This window comes from Aythya marila (genome assembly GCF_965140915.1).
Source record: "Aythya marila genome assembly, chromosome: Z".
Taxonomy (NCBI): domain Eukaryota; kingdom Metazoa; phylum Chordata; class Aves; order Anseriformes; family Anatidae; genus Aythya; species Aythya marila.
Genome location: NC_139080.1, coordinates 61,237,167 through 61,250,666, shown reverse-complemented (window position 1 = coordinate 61,250,666; position 13,500 = coordinate 61,237,167). Strand labels below are relative to the sequence as shown.

The following is a 13,500-nucleotide window of genomic DNA, read 5'->3' as shown; positions in this document are numbered from 1 at the left end:
ATAGGTTTCTCTGTGGTGAGCAACAAGACTGAGTTCCTTATGAAATTCTTAATGTGAATTGATTTTTCTTGTCAACATATTCATCAACTCTTTCATAGAACACCATTAAATTTGTGAATTATGATTTTGCTTTAAAAGAACTATGTTGATTTTTTACCACAGTAATTTTTATTCTTTATTTCACTCATTCTAGGCTTTCAAAAAGCAACTATTGTTTTCCTCGTTAGGAATGTTAGGCTATGTCACCTGCACCTTAAACTCTCCACCTTGTAACAAACAAACCAAAAGACACAATCAAAACCAGAGGAGTACGAAAGAGTACAAACTAATGAATGATGCTGTTCCATCCTTGAGTCCCATCAGAATTCTTGGGTGAAAAATATCTGGTTCTGACCAGTAATAGTTCATTTCATCTCTGTCCTGGTTTTGGCTGGAATATAGCTAATTTTCTTCCTAGTAGCTGGTATGGTGCCATGTTTTGGATAAAGGATGAGAATAATTTTCTCATGTTATAATGTTCTGATCACACACCTATGTTTTAGTTGTCGCAGAGCAGTGCTTACACAGAGCCAAGGACTTTTCAGCTTCTCGTGCTGCCCTGCCAGGGAGGTAGCTCAGGGTGCACGAGGAGCTGGGAGGGGACACAGCCACGACAGCTGGCCCAGGCTGGCCGAGGGACACAACGTTATGCTGAACGATTAATATGGGGTGGTTGACTGGGGTGGGGATGGGGCATTGTTCGGGTACAGGCTAGGTATCAGCCAGCAAGTGGAGAGCAATTGCATTGTGCATCACTTGCTTTGTATATTCTTTTATCATTATTATTATTTCCTTTTCCCATCCCATTAAACTGTCTTTATCTCAACTCACAAATTTTTATTTTTTTTTTTTTCCCCCCAGTTCTCCCCCGCATAGCACTGTGGGTGGGTAGGGGCATGAGCAAACACTCTGTGGTGCTTAGCTGCGTGCCAGGTTAAACCAAAACAGTCTTTTTCATAATCTCCTTCCTCTGACTCATTTTTGAGACAGGTCTTCCAATTTAGATGACAATCTCACGTAGGAAAAGCCTTCAGCTCTTCCTCTATGGACATATCTTAGAACTGGTCAAAGCTAGAGAAACTTATTTGCTTTCTTCAAAGACTGGTATGTATGATAATCTCCAAATGAACTATTTCGGATAATCATGAAACACAGACGGTTATAATATCCAACACCTTATACTTACCATTTTTCAAGCTTGCAACACCTAGAGACTGAGCTGAATGAAGTGTCAAACGAACACCAACATCTTGGATATAAGCCATTGTAGTCATAGGATAGACATTTGCTTGAAGAGGCAATTTGCTCATCGTCAGTCTGGGCTGGATCTGGAGTATGAACACAGACTTCAATAAAATACTTTATTTTTAATGCATTTAAATTTCAAAGACCTTTTCAGACATTAATCCCATGTGCTTTGAAAGCAATGGTTGACAACTAGCACCAAAGTATTCATTCAACTGTATTATTTAGCTTTTTAGAGATTTGTGGCTAAAACTACCACTTTGGAAATGATAACTTCAATGTACTTTTAGATCAAAGAATATTCTTTAAAAACTGAAAGATTCATCAAGGGAACCTGTGCACAGGAAAAAAAAAAAAAAAAGAATATTAACAGTTATAGAATAAGAGAATTTTTTTTTCTCCTCTAGAGAGCCAGCAGTGAATAGATTCAAGGTAGCAGAAAAGGAATTGCTTTATAATGGGAACTTATTTAAGTGCTAGTGAAATTCTTGAATGGTACATGAGGAATGAATAGTAGTATTAAAATTATTTTCACATTTAAATTTTCACTTTGGTGTCTCCAGCAAAATGCAGTACTACACACCAACTGGCAAAACAGCAGTCTCTTACTCAGCAGGTGCTTTTCAGTGTATTCACAATACCTATTTTTAACAAGGAAGCAAGGCTAGGAAAAGAAAATATGCTTTCTACTGTCTGTGCTGAAAAGTCCAAGTTATAAAAATAGTCATGCTATTTCATCAGATACATTCCCAATAGATTAAGTTATTACACTGCAAAAGTACTTTATTTTCTTACTTCCATGACAGGACTAAGTTGTTTGGTATGTCTGAGTTACTGGGCAGTACATATTTGTCTTGAATTTGACTACCCAAAGGACTCAAATTAAATAAATGAAGGTGAAAAGACATGCAGGTATACAGACAACTGCAAAATGGCATACCATATCTTGCTGTATTACAATTCTTTTCTTAAAAAGCATATACGAATATTTAACAAATTTTGTAATTTCCTTGAAAGAAAATAATTGCTACTTCACTTGATCTAAATCAAAGCTTTTACTTGGGAGAAACTTTTTACTTTTAAAAGCCCTTTTCTGTTTAAATGAGTAATGGACTTTAACGTAAGAGTTTGATTAATATGACTCATTCTTTAAAATTAGTCAAAACTGATACCCTAGCCTTTTATAATTAGGAGAGAATAATTACCTGATATCCATTAAGATCAGTATAGAATCTATTTTGACTGTTTATGTCAGATGAAATTCTCATAGCAAGCTCACGATTATATTCTCCTCTGATATCCACAATATTGGAAACTTCAATAGACTGGCCTTCCAAACCTGCATGAAAAAGATGCTTTAAAAATATCTCAATTTTTAAAAGCTATTGTCACATATGTAAGACTTCCTGTGCTCCCAGAACACAGTCATCTAGTTTTCCTTTTTATATTTAAACAGATACTTGAAGCCAGTTCAGTTATATACTATATCATATAGAAATGTTTCCAATTCAGTACTCATTAAAAAGTCAATGTGAAACCTTCACTGAAGTAGAACAGAAACAGAAATCTGATGATGAGAATATTCATGATAAAAACCAGTAGGAAATACAGAACTTTTAAGTGCAATAGCTAATACAATGGAATGAGATTTGTTCACAGCCTCTTCACAACAACTGTTCTACAAGGCAGCAAGTTGGTTGTTTAACTAAAACAGAAATCTTCCATAAGGACAATGAAATACAAAACTGCACACTGATATGACCACAACTGGGATGTAAGTCTTCGTTAGCTGTCAACAGATGCCCATTTTATCAAAGGAAGAATTAAATATCTGACAATGCAGTCAGAGGCTCAGTAAGATTTTTCCAGTGCCTCACATTGAAAGTTACATACCCTTTATAATAATCTGACTGTTTTAAACAGTTCAGGAGAGAGTTTGGACTGGAATCATACTATCATTCAGTATGACCACCTCTACCCTTTCTGTAGTCTAATGGGAGTAGCAGTTGAAAAAGAAATGTGCCAAACAGAACAGAGAAATTAAATTTCTCTTTGTAGTCATGAAAGTATATTGTGCTTGCCTGACAGGTTGTAAACAAAGAATGGTAGAAAGTGAAAAAACGATTAGCTTAGTTCTGTAAAATTAAGTATACTGTATTTAAAACTTTAGCTTCTAAATTCCTCCTTTTTTTCAACAGTTGACTTTATGTCAATTCACCCAGGTGGCATGATCATCACAGTTTGGGCTCCTAACCAGTCAAATCTTACGCAAGAGGGCAAAAGATATTCAAAAATTCCTAGATCCCTAAGCACACAGACACTAGCACAACCTTTTTTATTTCTAAATTCAGATTTTTCCAGTATTATTTGCAGTTTTGTTTGAGAACATGATAGAATGCTCATTAAGAAAGTCCTTACTTTAACAAATTCTTAAAAACCCTGAACCTTTCAAGATCAGAATGCTGAAAGTGTCTACTTTCTTCAATTTTTATGCTATTACTTGATGTGTATAATATAATAAGGGTTGTGATTTTATCACCTGAATGAGAAAGGTGTCAAAGTCTGTATTTGTTTCCTCATCTTTTTTTTTTTTCTTAAAATCTCCAGCCAGCTGCAACAGTACCAGCAGCTGCTAAAATGCTAATATTCATCAATGGCTATAACACCACAGTGCTAACTGAAAAATATTTGGTTTAGGTAATTCTGTTTTTCCAGACCTAGTCTGTGAAAAGTGGATCTACATGCTCCATTTTTCATGCTTTTAGTCATGGCTTTTCCAACATTAGGAAGTAGGACCATTAAAGCATGAAGATATGGGATATAGTGTTTTGGTTTATGGTTTTAAAATTACTAGAGCAGGAATTACACTCAGCTCTTCCCTACTGCATAAGTTGAGCTAATGCACAAATACAGTTATGGAAGATAATGAAACCTAAGAAGCCTCTGATAAAAATATTAACAAAATTATGCTGGTTTCAACAACAGATGCCAATGGAAACAGAAAAAACATTTAAAATCCACTCATTGTTCAGTTACCGAACAAAACTGTCAAGCCAGATGAATCCCTGCTCAAAATCGCCAGAAGTATAAAGGCAGTAGATAAAGCATTTTTTCACCAAAACTGCTGAAGAAGCTGTATGACTCAGAACTCCTGTCAGCTGTTTTAGCAACATGGTCAGGCTTTGCATCCCCTTGAAAGCAGGCAGGTTACAGTAGGAGTATCATGACTTTATTTAATGATGAAATATAACATACAAATGCACGTGTATATTTCTGTCCACTTGCTTTGTTATTGTATAGATCTAGCAAGACTTCAAGACATTTTTTTTCAATAAAGTAATACTATATATGTAGAATTTCTTATAAAGCCCAGGAAACTGACTTCAGCACAACAATGATGTGAGCTTGATCTTTAAACTTTGAAAAATGCCATTTTATAGAAAGAAATGTAAATAAAAACACACAATAAAAGTAAAGAGGAACAGTACAAGACAGTTATATGCTCTTTGTAACAGCTGGAAAGATGGTACAGGACTTACCACAATGTTGGGATAGGCAATGATGTAATTACTGAAAACAGTGTGATGAATTGTAAATGGTAAAGAATATAAGAAAAGTAACTAATGCACTCAAAATAAAATAAAACTTTGTGTGTTAGGAATTGGCTAGCAAGTGATTTTTACTGATAACCCATTTCCTGTGGTCTGTGAAACAGAAGTATAATATTTCTACCAGGCACTTACTGACAACTTAAAGAAAAGGGAGAAAAAAATTACAGAGAAAAAATGTTCCAAAGCAGCCTCACCCAAGACAAGAGAGAGATTTTCATTCAGGCTTTTTCCCTTTCCATTAAACATCCTTCTTATCTAAGTTCCCGCCTTGCTAGGTAATTTAATTTACTGAAACCCACATGGCAAAATAACTTCCTTCATACATATTTGGCAACCCAGTACGTCTAGACTTCAAGGTCATCACCCCCTTGGTTTATTGGTTACATAAAAGTATCTTCAGTGTAAACATTTCAGAATCTTCAGCAACACATTACTATACAACCTCTTTGCTTGTATTCAGTAAGGAATGTGATCTGGAGTTCATTCTGTGATTACTATATCCAAAGAACTGGTAAGGAAACTCTAATAGTTAATGAAATGTTACATGGTGTACCGGTAAACTCTAGCAACTTCAAACTTCAAAGTATGCATTCATATCATAAAAAAAGGAGGCATCTGAATAAATGTACATTCAGAAGACAATATACTACGATCTAAAAACTTTTAAAAAATCAAATGGTTAGTCCTGTGTGACTAAATTAGGTACTATTTGCCATGCTCTTTTTGAAATGTATGAGAAATAGGGAGATTAAGTACATTATAGATCTATTACTCATTTTAGAGGGTGTACAGAAACATAAATATGGTAAATACAATTTTCAAAACTAAATAGACAATGTTGGCATCTACAGTAGAAGTAGTGATAATATGAATACGTTTCAGTTACCTCAATTATTGGAAATATTAAGCAATGCTTCTGTATTTCAGAAACCACCAGCAGAGTAAATAAAAACAGATGAAAAACTAAAAATGCATATTTAAACATATCAAGTCAAATTTCTACAGCAAATTTATACAATTGCACCTTTGCCTTTTACTCTTCTCACTGGCCAATTTCACCATCAAATTTGGAAAGCACCAGAGCTTCCAAAGTTATTTTTCTAGAACTTTCTGGGAAAACAGTAGCTGAACAGAAGAGAAAAATTAAAAGCCTCACTGAAGCAAAAGCAATCAAAACTGATATATAAGCCAACAAGCCACATTTCAGTGCTGGTGCCTCTCAGAGGCAGACAATGCTGTCACGGGCTTTGCTAAGCAGGTGAAGGACATACAGTGGAAGTTCACAGGTCGTTAAAGCACACCTGCAGTTGTGTAATAAAACAATAAAACAGACATAACTATTAACGCTGCTTACAAAACACTTGCCATTCTTTGTGACTTTAGAGAAGATGATGTACTTCCACCATTAAGTCTGAAGCTATGAAGGAAAGTAACATTTTTAAATCATCTCCAAGATACTTTTGCAGAGTTTTTCCTCATTTTCATAATTTGCAGCTAGGTATACCATTCAGAAGGTTCAGTAAAGTTTGTGAACCCCTGTAGGTAATTTATACTATAAAGATTTCCTACTACTGAGTGATCTCCAACAAACCTGTTGAGTATCAGCGTAATAACTGGCTTAAGGCTCAGAAAAGGATCATATTGATTGCACTGGACTCAGTGAAGATCTCAATCTAAATAATTCTCTAACAGGTCAGAAATGCATTTAAACATTGCAAAGACAGGTAGGGTCCAAGACCATAGCAATGAGAATCCAGTGATTCAGACAGCTTCACAATTCTTACCTTGGACATTATAGAGTCGCATGGTATGCGTTACATGGTGGAAAAAACACACAATTTCTGAGAAAATCTTTCCATGAGCAACTCTTACAGTAGGTGGATCTGTGAAAATATAAGGCTACAAAAATAAAATAAGTTAGAACAATTATGTTAAAATTTTGCATTAAAGTTGCGCGTATAAATCAAAGTATTTAATAATTGTTAAATATTATTGTTTTTAATAACTGTTATACTGCACCTACACTGTCTGAAACATTGGAGGTAAAAACAAACAAACAAAAAAGTAACTCCTAGTCTAAAATTCACCAAGTTTTCTTTAAAGTTTCACTTTTCCTTTAGCTAAAGATAGGATAAACATCATTACACATCTCAGTGGTGTTCTATGAAGATTAATGTATACAAGACCTACAAACAAACATAGTAATGTACTATTACTGCAACTATCTGAATTCAGTTCTATGCTAGCAAAACTGTAATTCCTAACTACCTATCAAACATCACAATTTCATAATGCATGGCAGATTATTTGTCTATTTTGTTAGCTCACAGTTTACTGTATCAGTGGTACAAACTGCATGATGAAAGCTTCAACCGCACTGTTTTAAGGATCAGCTTGCATAACATGAAGGTAGAAGAAAGGGGAAACTCTCTTCATCAAAACCAGCTACAGTTGCCGCAGCTGGGGAGCCCCCTGGAACTCAGGGTAGAGCAGGGAACAGATGAGAAACCTCAAGTGGAAACATGGTTCCTCTCTCAAAGAGGTATCAGAATGTGCATCTAAGTACTCCATGTAGTCACAACTATTCCAAGTCTCAGCTAAGCAAACAATGACATTTTCAAAAACAAAATATTCCAAATTTAACTACATATGCTATACAGTGTATAAAAGGAAAAATGGGTTAAATACTAAGTATACACAAAGCTGAAAAGAAGGAAAATACAACAATTAAAAAACTACTACTACAGGGCAATATCATTAATAAAGACTTCATTAAAAACAAACAAACAAACAAAGACACCTTGAAAAGCACATTATATTCTGAGAAACCTAAACAGAAAGTTCTTAAAGGGTGACCATCCTTCTCCTATATGCACAACTGTCAGAAGGACAGAGTATGTTCTTCCTTCTCAAGCAAGGACACCAAAAATCAAATTTATCTTGAGGAAGACAGGAAATCACAATTACATACACAAAAGACACAACATGTCATAGAAGAACTACAAATATATCATAGACTGGATTGCGTTGGAGGGACGTTAAAGATCATCTTGTTCCAACCCCCCTGCCATGGGCAGGGATACCTCCCACTAGACCACATTGCTCAAAGCCCCATCCAACCTGGACACTTCCAGGGATGGGACATCCACAGCTTCTCTGGGCAGCCTGTTCAAGTGCCTCACCACCCTCAGAGTAAAGAATTTTTTCCAAATATCTAACAATCTACCCTCTTTCAGTTTAAAACCATTACCTCTTGTCCCATCACTACCCTCCCTGACAAAGAGTCCCTCCCCAGCTTTCCTGCAGGCCCCTTTAAGTAACCGTAAGACCACTGTGAGGTCTCCTCAAAGACTTGCCTTCTCCAGGCTAAAAAACCCCAACCCTCTCAGCCTGTCTTCGTAGGAGACGTGCCCCAGCCCTCTGACCACCCTTGTGGCCTCTTAGATTTGTTTCAACAAGTCATGTCCATGTCCTTCCTATGCTGTGGATCCCAGAGCTGAATGCAGTTTTCCATGCAAGATCTCACAAGAGCAGAGTAGGAAGGGAGAATCGCCTCCCTCAACCTGCTGGCCACTCTTCTTTTGGAGCAGCCCAGGATATGGCTAGCTTTCTGGGCTGCAAACGTACGTTGCTGGCTCATGTTCATTTTTTTTTTTTTAATCAATCTTTCTTCTCAGTGCTGCTCTTAACTGATTCAGGAACTAAGGAATTACAGTTCCTAAGTCCTTATCTATCACATGTAAGTAGAGGAGATAAACTCATTTAACCCGTGACTACTTGCTCCTAAAAGTAGGTGTTTATAGTAGAATACCACAGATGAACTGCATTACTTACAAGAAAGTGGAATAATCAAACCCTTCAAAATCCTCCCTGCAAGTCAGGGCAATATAAAGGTCCACAAGTTGGCAATCAAAGACTGAAACAACAACTAAAGGAACTCTCAGAAAATAACCTGGAGAAACCTGAGGTCTTCAGGCCAAACAAATGCCCTTACCAATTATTGCATAGGAGAACACTTCTTATAACAACAGCAGACTGCCAAGTACGTTTTGTTATCAAAGTAACACTTATGGGCTTATTTCTATTGTTTGAAAGAACATTTCTCACTAGGACCAGTCCATTGCAGCTCTGTGAGCTATTCTGCACCAAACAAGCAAAATGGAGTGCTGCTGCATGAGCAATAAAGGAACAAAAAAGGCTGTGTACTTAGTACGAAGAGCAAATGTTTCCCAAAGTAATTATTTTAAAAGTAAAAAATAATAAATACCTGGAGGAAATCAGTGCAAAAGTTAGTATTAACGTAGCTTGTTAACATAAAACATGATGGTGACATTGATAACTACTATGAGAACGTATTGTTCCAATACCAGCAGAAAGTGGAAATGAGATGCATTTAACATCACTCAGATTCTGAGATTTTGCTACAAATCCTACATTTAATTTTGCAGATGTTGTCAGAAACTAAGGATTTTATTTATTTATTAATCTGAATTTGTGGTTTCACTAGCACATGCAGTGAGAGATATGTATTAAAACCAAGTTTACAAGTATCTCAGTTGGACGTAGTGAAAGGTAAAGATAAAAAAGGAAGGGGAGTTACAAAAACACTTGATGCCATGAGGTTTTAGGGGGGAAACAAGTTTTTTGATACATCAGTGGATATATGATAAATACTGAGTCCACAAAGATTCCTGCTCCTTCCTAATTGTTGGGAAAAAGGGAGAGATGAATAAGTATGGTACTGAGGGCACAAGGAAGTCTTAGAAAAGCGCTAATCTTCTAAAGTGATTTCTTAATAGCTATCTGGAGATACACTGAGTTCAGAACCTGTAAAGAGACAGTGACCAGGTTTGCCACACAGGAAATACCTAAATACTTCAATGAATGAGGCTTTTTAACAGACCTTCTTTATGTACAATTAGTCTAGTACCATCGTAAATATCCCTAGAGAGATGCACAGAGGCCACTGAACAGATTCCTACTCTGAAAAACAAAGACAATTTTGATGTGAAAGTTTGAGGCGCAGAAATAAGACTGCTGCTGTTCAGACACAAATCACGTTTCTTTCCAAGTGAAGGGAGCAAACAATGACAATGCCATTTGCAAAACTGACTGGATGAATCTCTGGTTTGAATTCAGTGTTTACTCTGCCTTGTCTGGAAAATTGGACTAAATGACTGAGCAATTCTATGATTACTCTATGATTAAATTTGGAATAAAAATATTTAGGTCTCATATCCAGTATCAAGACTCTACTTCTTAAACAGTTAAAACGAATAGTAGCTATATCATCTGTTTCCCTAAGCATCAGTAGAATTCAATGTACAAGACTCATCAGCCTGCAAGTTTTGTTAAGCCTGGAAGGCTGTATTTTTCAGAAACAGGATAACAGAACTATGGGTCAACAGGTCTAGAAACCATTTTTCAGTACTCTTATTCAAAAGAAACATGACAACATGCCCTTGGAATGAAAAATAAATAAATAGTGAGGCAGAAATTTTAAGGGAGATAATTTGGAGCAAAATAGCATTCCATAGCTCCCTAAGATATCTTAAACTACCTGGTACCTACTGTGTGCCGAAGTATTCAAGGGAGAACTGGAGACCTGCCTTCACATACATGTTTACTGGCTTGTGTAGAAGCTGGTATGATTTCCACGGTCAATTAAAGTTTCCATCTGTAGTCAACTAAATACCACCAACAATCTTACTGTGGCCTAGAAACCTCTGGCAGTACAACGCACAGTTTGACTTCCACACCAAAAATATCCAGAGGAAAGTTTTCCAGCACAGACTGAATTGCTCTTGATATACTTGAGATTTAAAACAAGAATTTGAAGTCTTCATGAAAAGTGTCTTCTCAATTGTTTATTACCCTTAATTTGGCAGAGCCTGAGATTATACTAATGTTTTGGGAAAAAATAAAATGCTATGACCTCTCAAGAACTGTTTAAAGGATTACATAGCATAAGAGAGAAAGCAGTCATTTTACATCTCAAAAAAAACAAACAAACAAACAAAAAACACCACTTGGGGCAGACCTCTGAATTCTTGAGGGAAATGTGTAGCACCAAGGAGAGGAGAGAACAGACATTTCAGATGCACCCGATACTGGAGTAATGTGAGCATCCTCCAGGTAGTTGTCCCTGTTATCTTTTCCTGTTATAAGGCATGTAAAAAGATAGAAAGCACTAAAGAACAGGCTTCTGTGCTTGAATGTGGGTCCTCTGTTTTTTGAGATACGAGATCTAAAGGCATATACAGTGAGATTTTCTAAATGGACAGTCTCTCTCCATTTGTGCAGTGGACTATCTGGCTAATAAAAATGCAAAAAGATGACAATCTTTTAGACTTGAAAGCCAAGCAGTTAGATAGCACAAACAAGTAGAAGCACCAGGTAGGCCTGGTAAATATACAAAAGGATCTGTAATGAAAAAAAAAGTTTTTTAAACTAGTAACATCTTTAGCTATACAAGCCAAGGACCATAATCAGTAAAGGAAGTCCAATCATGGAGATGAAGTGTGAAGGGGAAATGGACATGGAGAAAAGCTCCAGCACTACAGATTCTGCAGTATAAAAACACATCTCTTATTATATTTTCAGGCAGTATGTAAGTACCCACAGTACAAATGTGTGTGTAGACACAGTTGCCTGAGGGAGAATTGCAATTTCCCCATTTTGGGCCTATCAGAAAAGTCTACATTATTTCTGAAAAAAAAAATCTTAAAGAAAATGAACCACTCACAATGATCCCAAAAGCAGTTAGCATCTGACTCTTTGGGAAAAACTGTTTTGGTTATAGAGTGAGTAGGTCATCATAAATTGACATATCTTTAATACATAGCAGAAAACAATGAATTGATTTAAGGGTCCCTTGCGAGGCAGTTCTAAGGAGCAAAGGGGTTCAAGAACATTCTTGGACACTGTAAGACTGAAATCTTGAAGGTGCAGGAGTGGGCTGTCCTTATTTGCCAAAAGACAAGAGAGAGGAAGAAGACCTGTCTGGCTGAACAGAGCTTCTTTTGTAACTCAGCAGGAAAAAAAAAAAAAAAAAAAAAAAAAGTTTACCAACTTTGGAAGAAGCGACAAGAAACTCAGGAGGACAACAAAGGTATTTTGAGGTTCCGCAGGCAGGAAACTCAAAGTGCCAATGCCCAGATAGACTTTACCTTGGCTACTAAACTGAAAGACAATAAAAAATGGTATTATAAAAATATAAGTAACTAAAGAATCTCCACCCTTTATTCAGTGTGGGGGGAAAGTGACACCAGATGAGGAAAGAGCTGAGGTGCTTAATGCCTTTTTTGCCTCAGCTTTTATTAGTAAGTCTACTTCTTCGCAAGGTACCCAGCTCACTGTGCTGGAAATAAGAGACAGGGAGCACAATGAAGACTTGTGAGCCTAGGGAAAATGACTAGCGACCTACTACACCATTTGGATACCTGAAAATCTATGGGGCCTGAGGATCCACTCAAGGATACTGAAGGAGCTGGCAGAAGTGTTTGCCAAGTCACTTTCAAAAATTTACTATCAGTCCTGGCTAACAAGGAAGGTCCCAGATGACTGGAGGTTGGGAAATGTGATGCCCATCTACAGGAAGAGCAGGAAGGAGGATCCATGGAATTATAGGCCTGTCAGTCTGGCCTCGGTGCCAGAAAAGATCAGGGAGATCACCTGGACTGCCATCACAACGGCATATACAGGACAAGCAGGTGATCAGACCCATCCAGAACAAGTTTACAGAAGGCACGCCCTGCCTGACTAACCTGCTCTCCTTCTGTGAGACACTTCAGGGATGGAGGAAAGGCTGTGGATGTTGTTTACTTGGATTTGAGCAAGGCATTCAATACTGTTTCTCACAGCCTTCCCTTATAGAAATGAGCTGCTTACAGCTTGGAAGGATGAACTGTCTGGTTGGAAAAACAAGCTGGCTGGTCTCAAAGGGTCATTGTTAATGCAGTTAAATCCTGTTAGCATCCAGTCACAAGTGATGTTCCCCAGGACTCAGTACTGGGGCCAGTTCTCTTTCATATTTTACCAACAATCTTGGTGGAGGATCAAGTGTACCCTCAGTAAGCTTGCCAAAGACACCACGTTGGGTGGGAATGTTGATAGGCTTCAGGGCAAGAAGACTTTGCAGAAGGATCTGGATAGGTTGCACCAAGGGACCAAGGCCAATTACACGACATTCAACAAAGCTAAATGCCAGGTGCCTCATAACAACCCCATGCAGCAGTACAGGCTCAGGCAAGAGCGTCTGGAAAGCTGCCCAGCAGAAAAGGACCTGGGGGTGCTGGCCAACAGCCAGCTGAACACGAGCCAGCTGTGTGTCCAGGTGGCCAAGAAGGCCAATGGCATCCTGGCCTACATCACAAATTGTGTGGCCAGTGGGACTAAGGAAGGGTTTAGTCCCCTGTATACAGCGCTGCTGAGACTGCACCTCGAGTGCTATGTTCAGTTTTGGGCCCTTCACTACAAGAAGCACGTCGAGGTGCTGGAGGGCGTGTAGAGGAGACCTACAAAGCTGGTGAAGGGACTAGAGAAGAAGACTTATGAAGAGAGGGAGACTGTTTAGTCTTGAAGAGACTGAGGGGAGACCTCACTG

General features: G+C 37.6%; 1 protein-coding gene across 1 annotated transcript in view; it reads right to left on the bottom strand.

The window, feature by feature from the left end:
- MAN2A1 (mannosidase alpha class 2A member 1) overlaps positions 1-13,500 on the bottom strand; it is a 131,850-nt gene that overhangs the window by 32,650 nt on the left and 85,700 nt on the right. The window contains exons 16-18 of the mRNA XM_082783086.1: positions 6,680-6,794; positions 2,490-2,623; positions 1,226-1,367 (exon numbers count right to left, since the gene is read on the bottom strand). Of these exons, the coding sequence (XP_082639212.1) occupies positions 1,226-1,367; positions 2,490-2,623; positions 6,680-6,794 (391 nt within the window). The remainder of the gene's footprint in view (positions 1-1,225; positions 1,368-2,489; positions 2,624-6,679; positions 6,795-13,500) is intronic.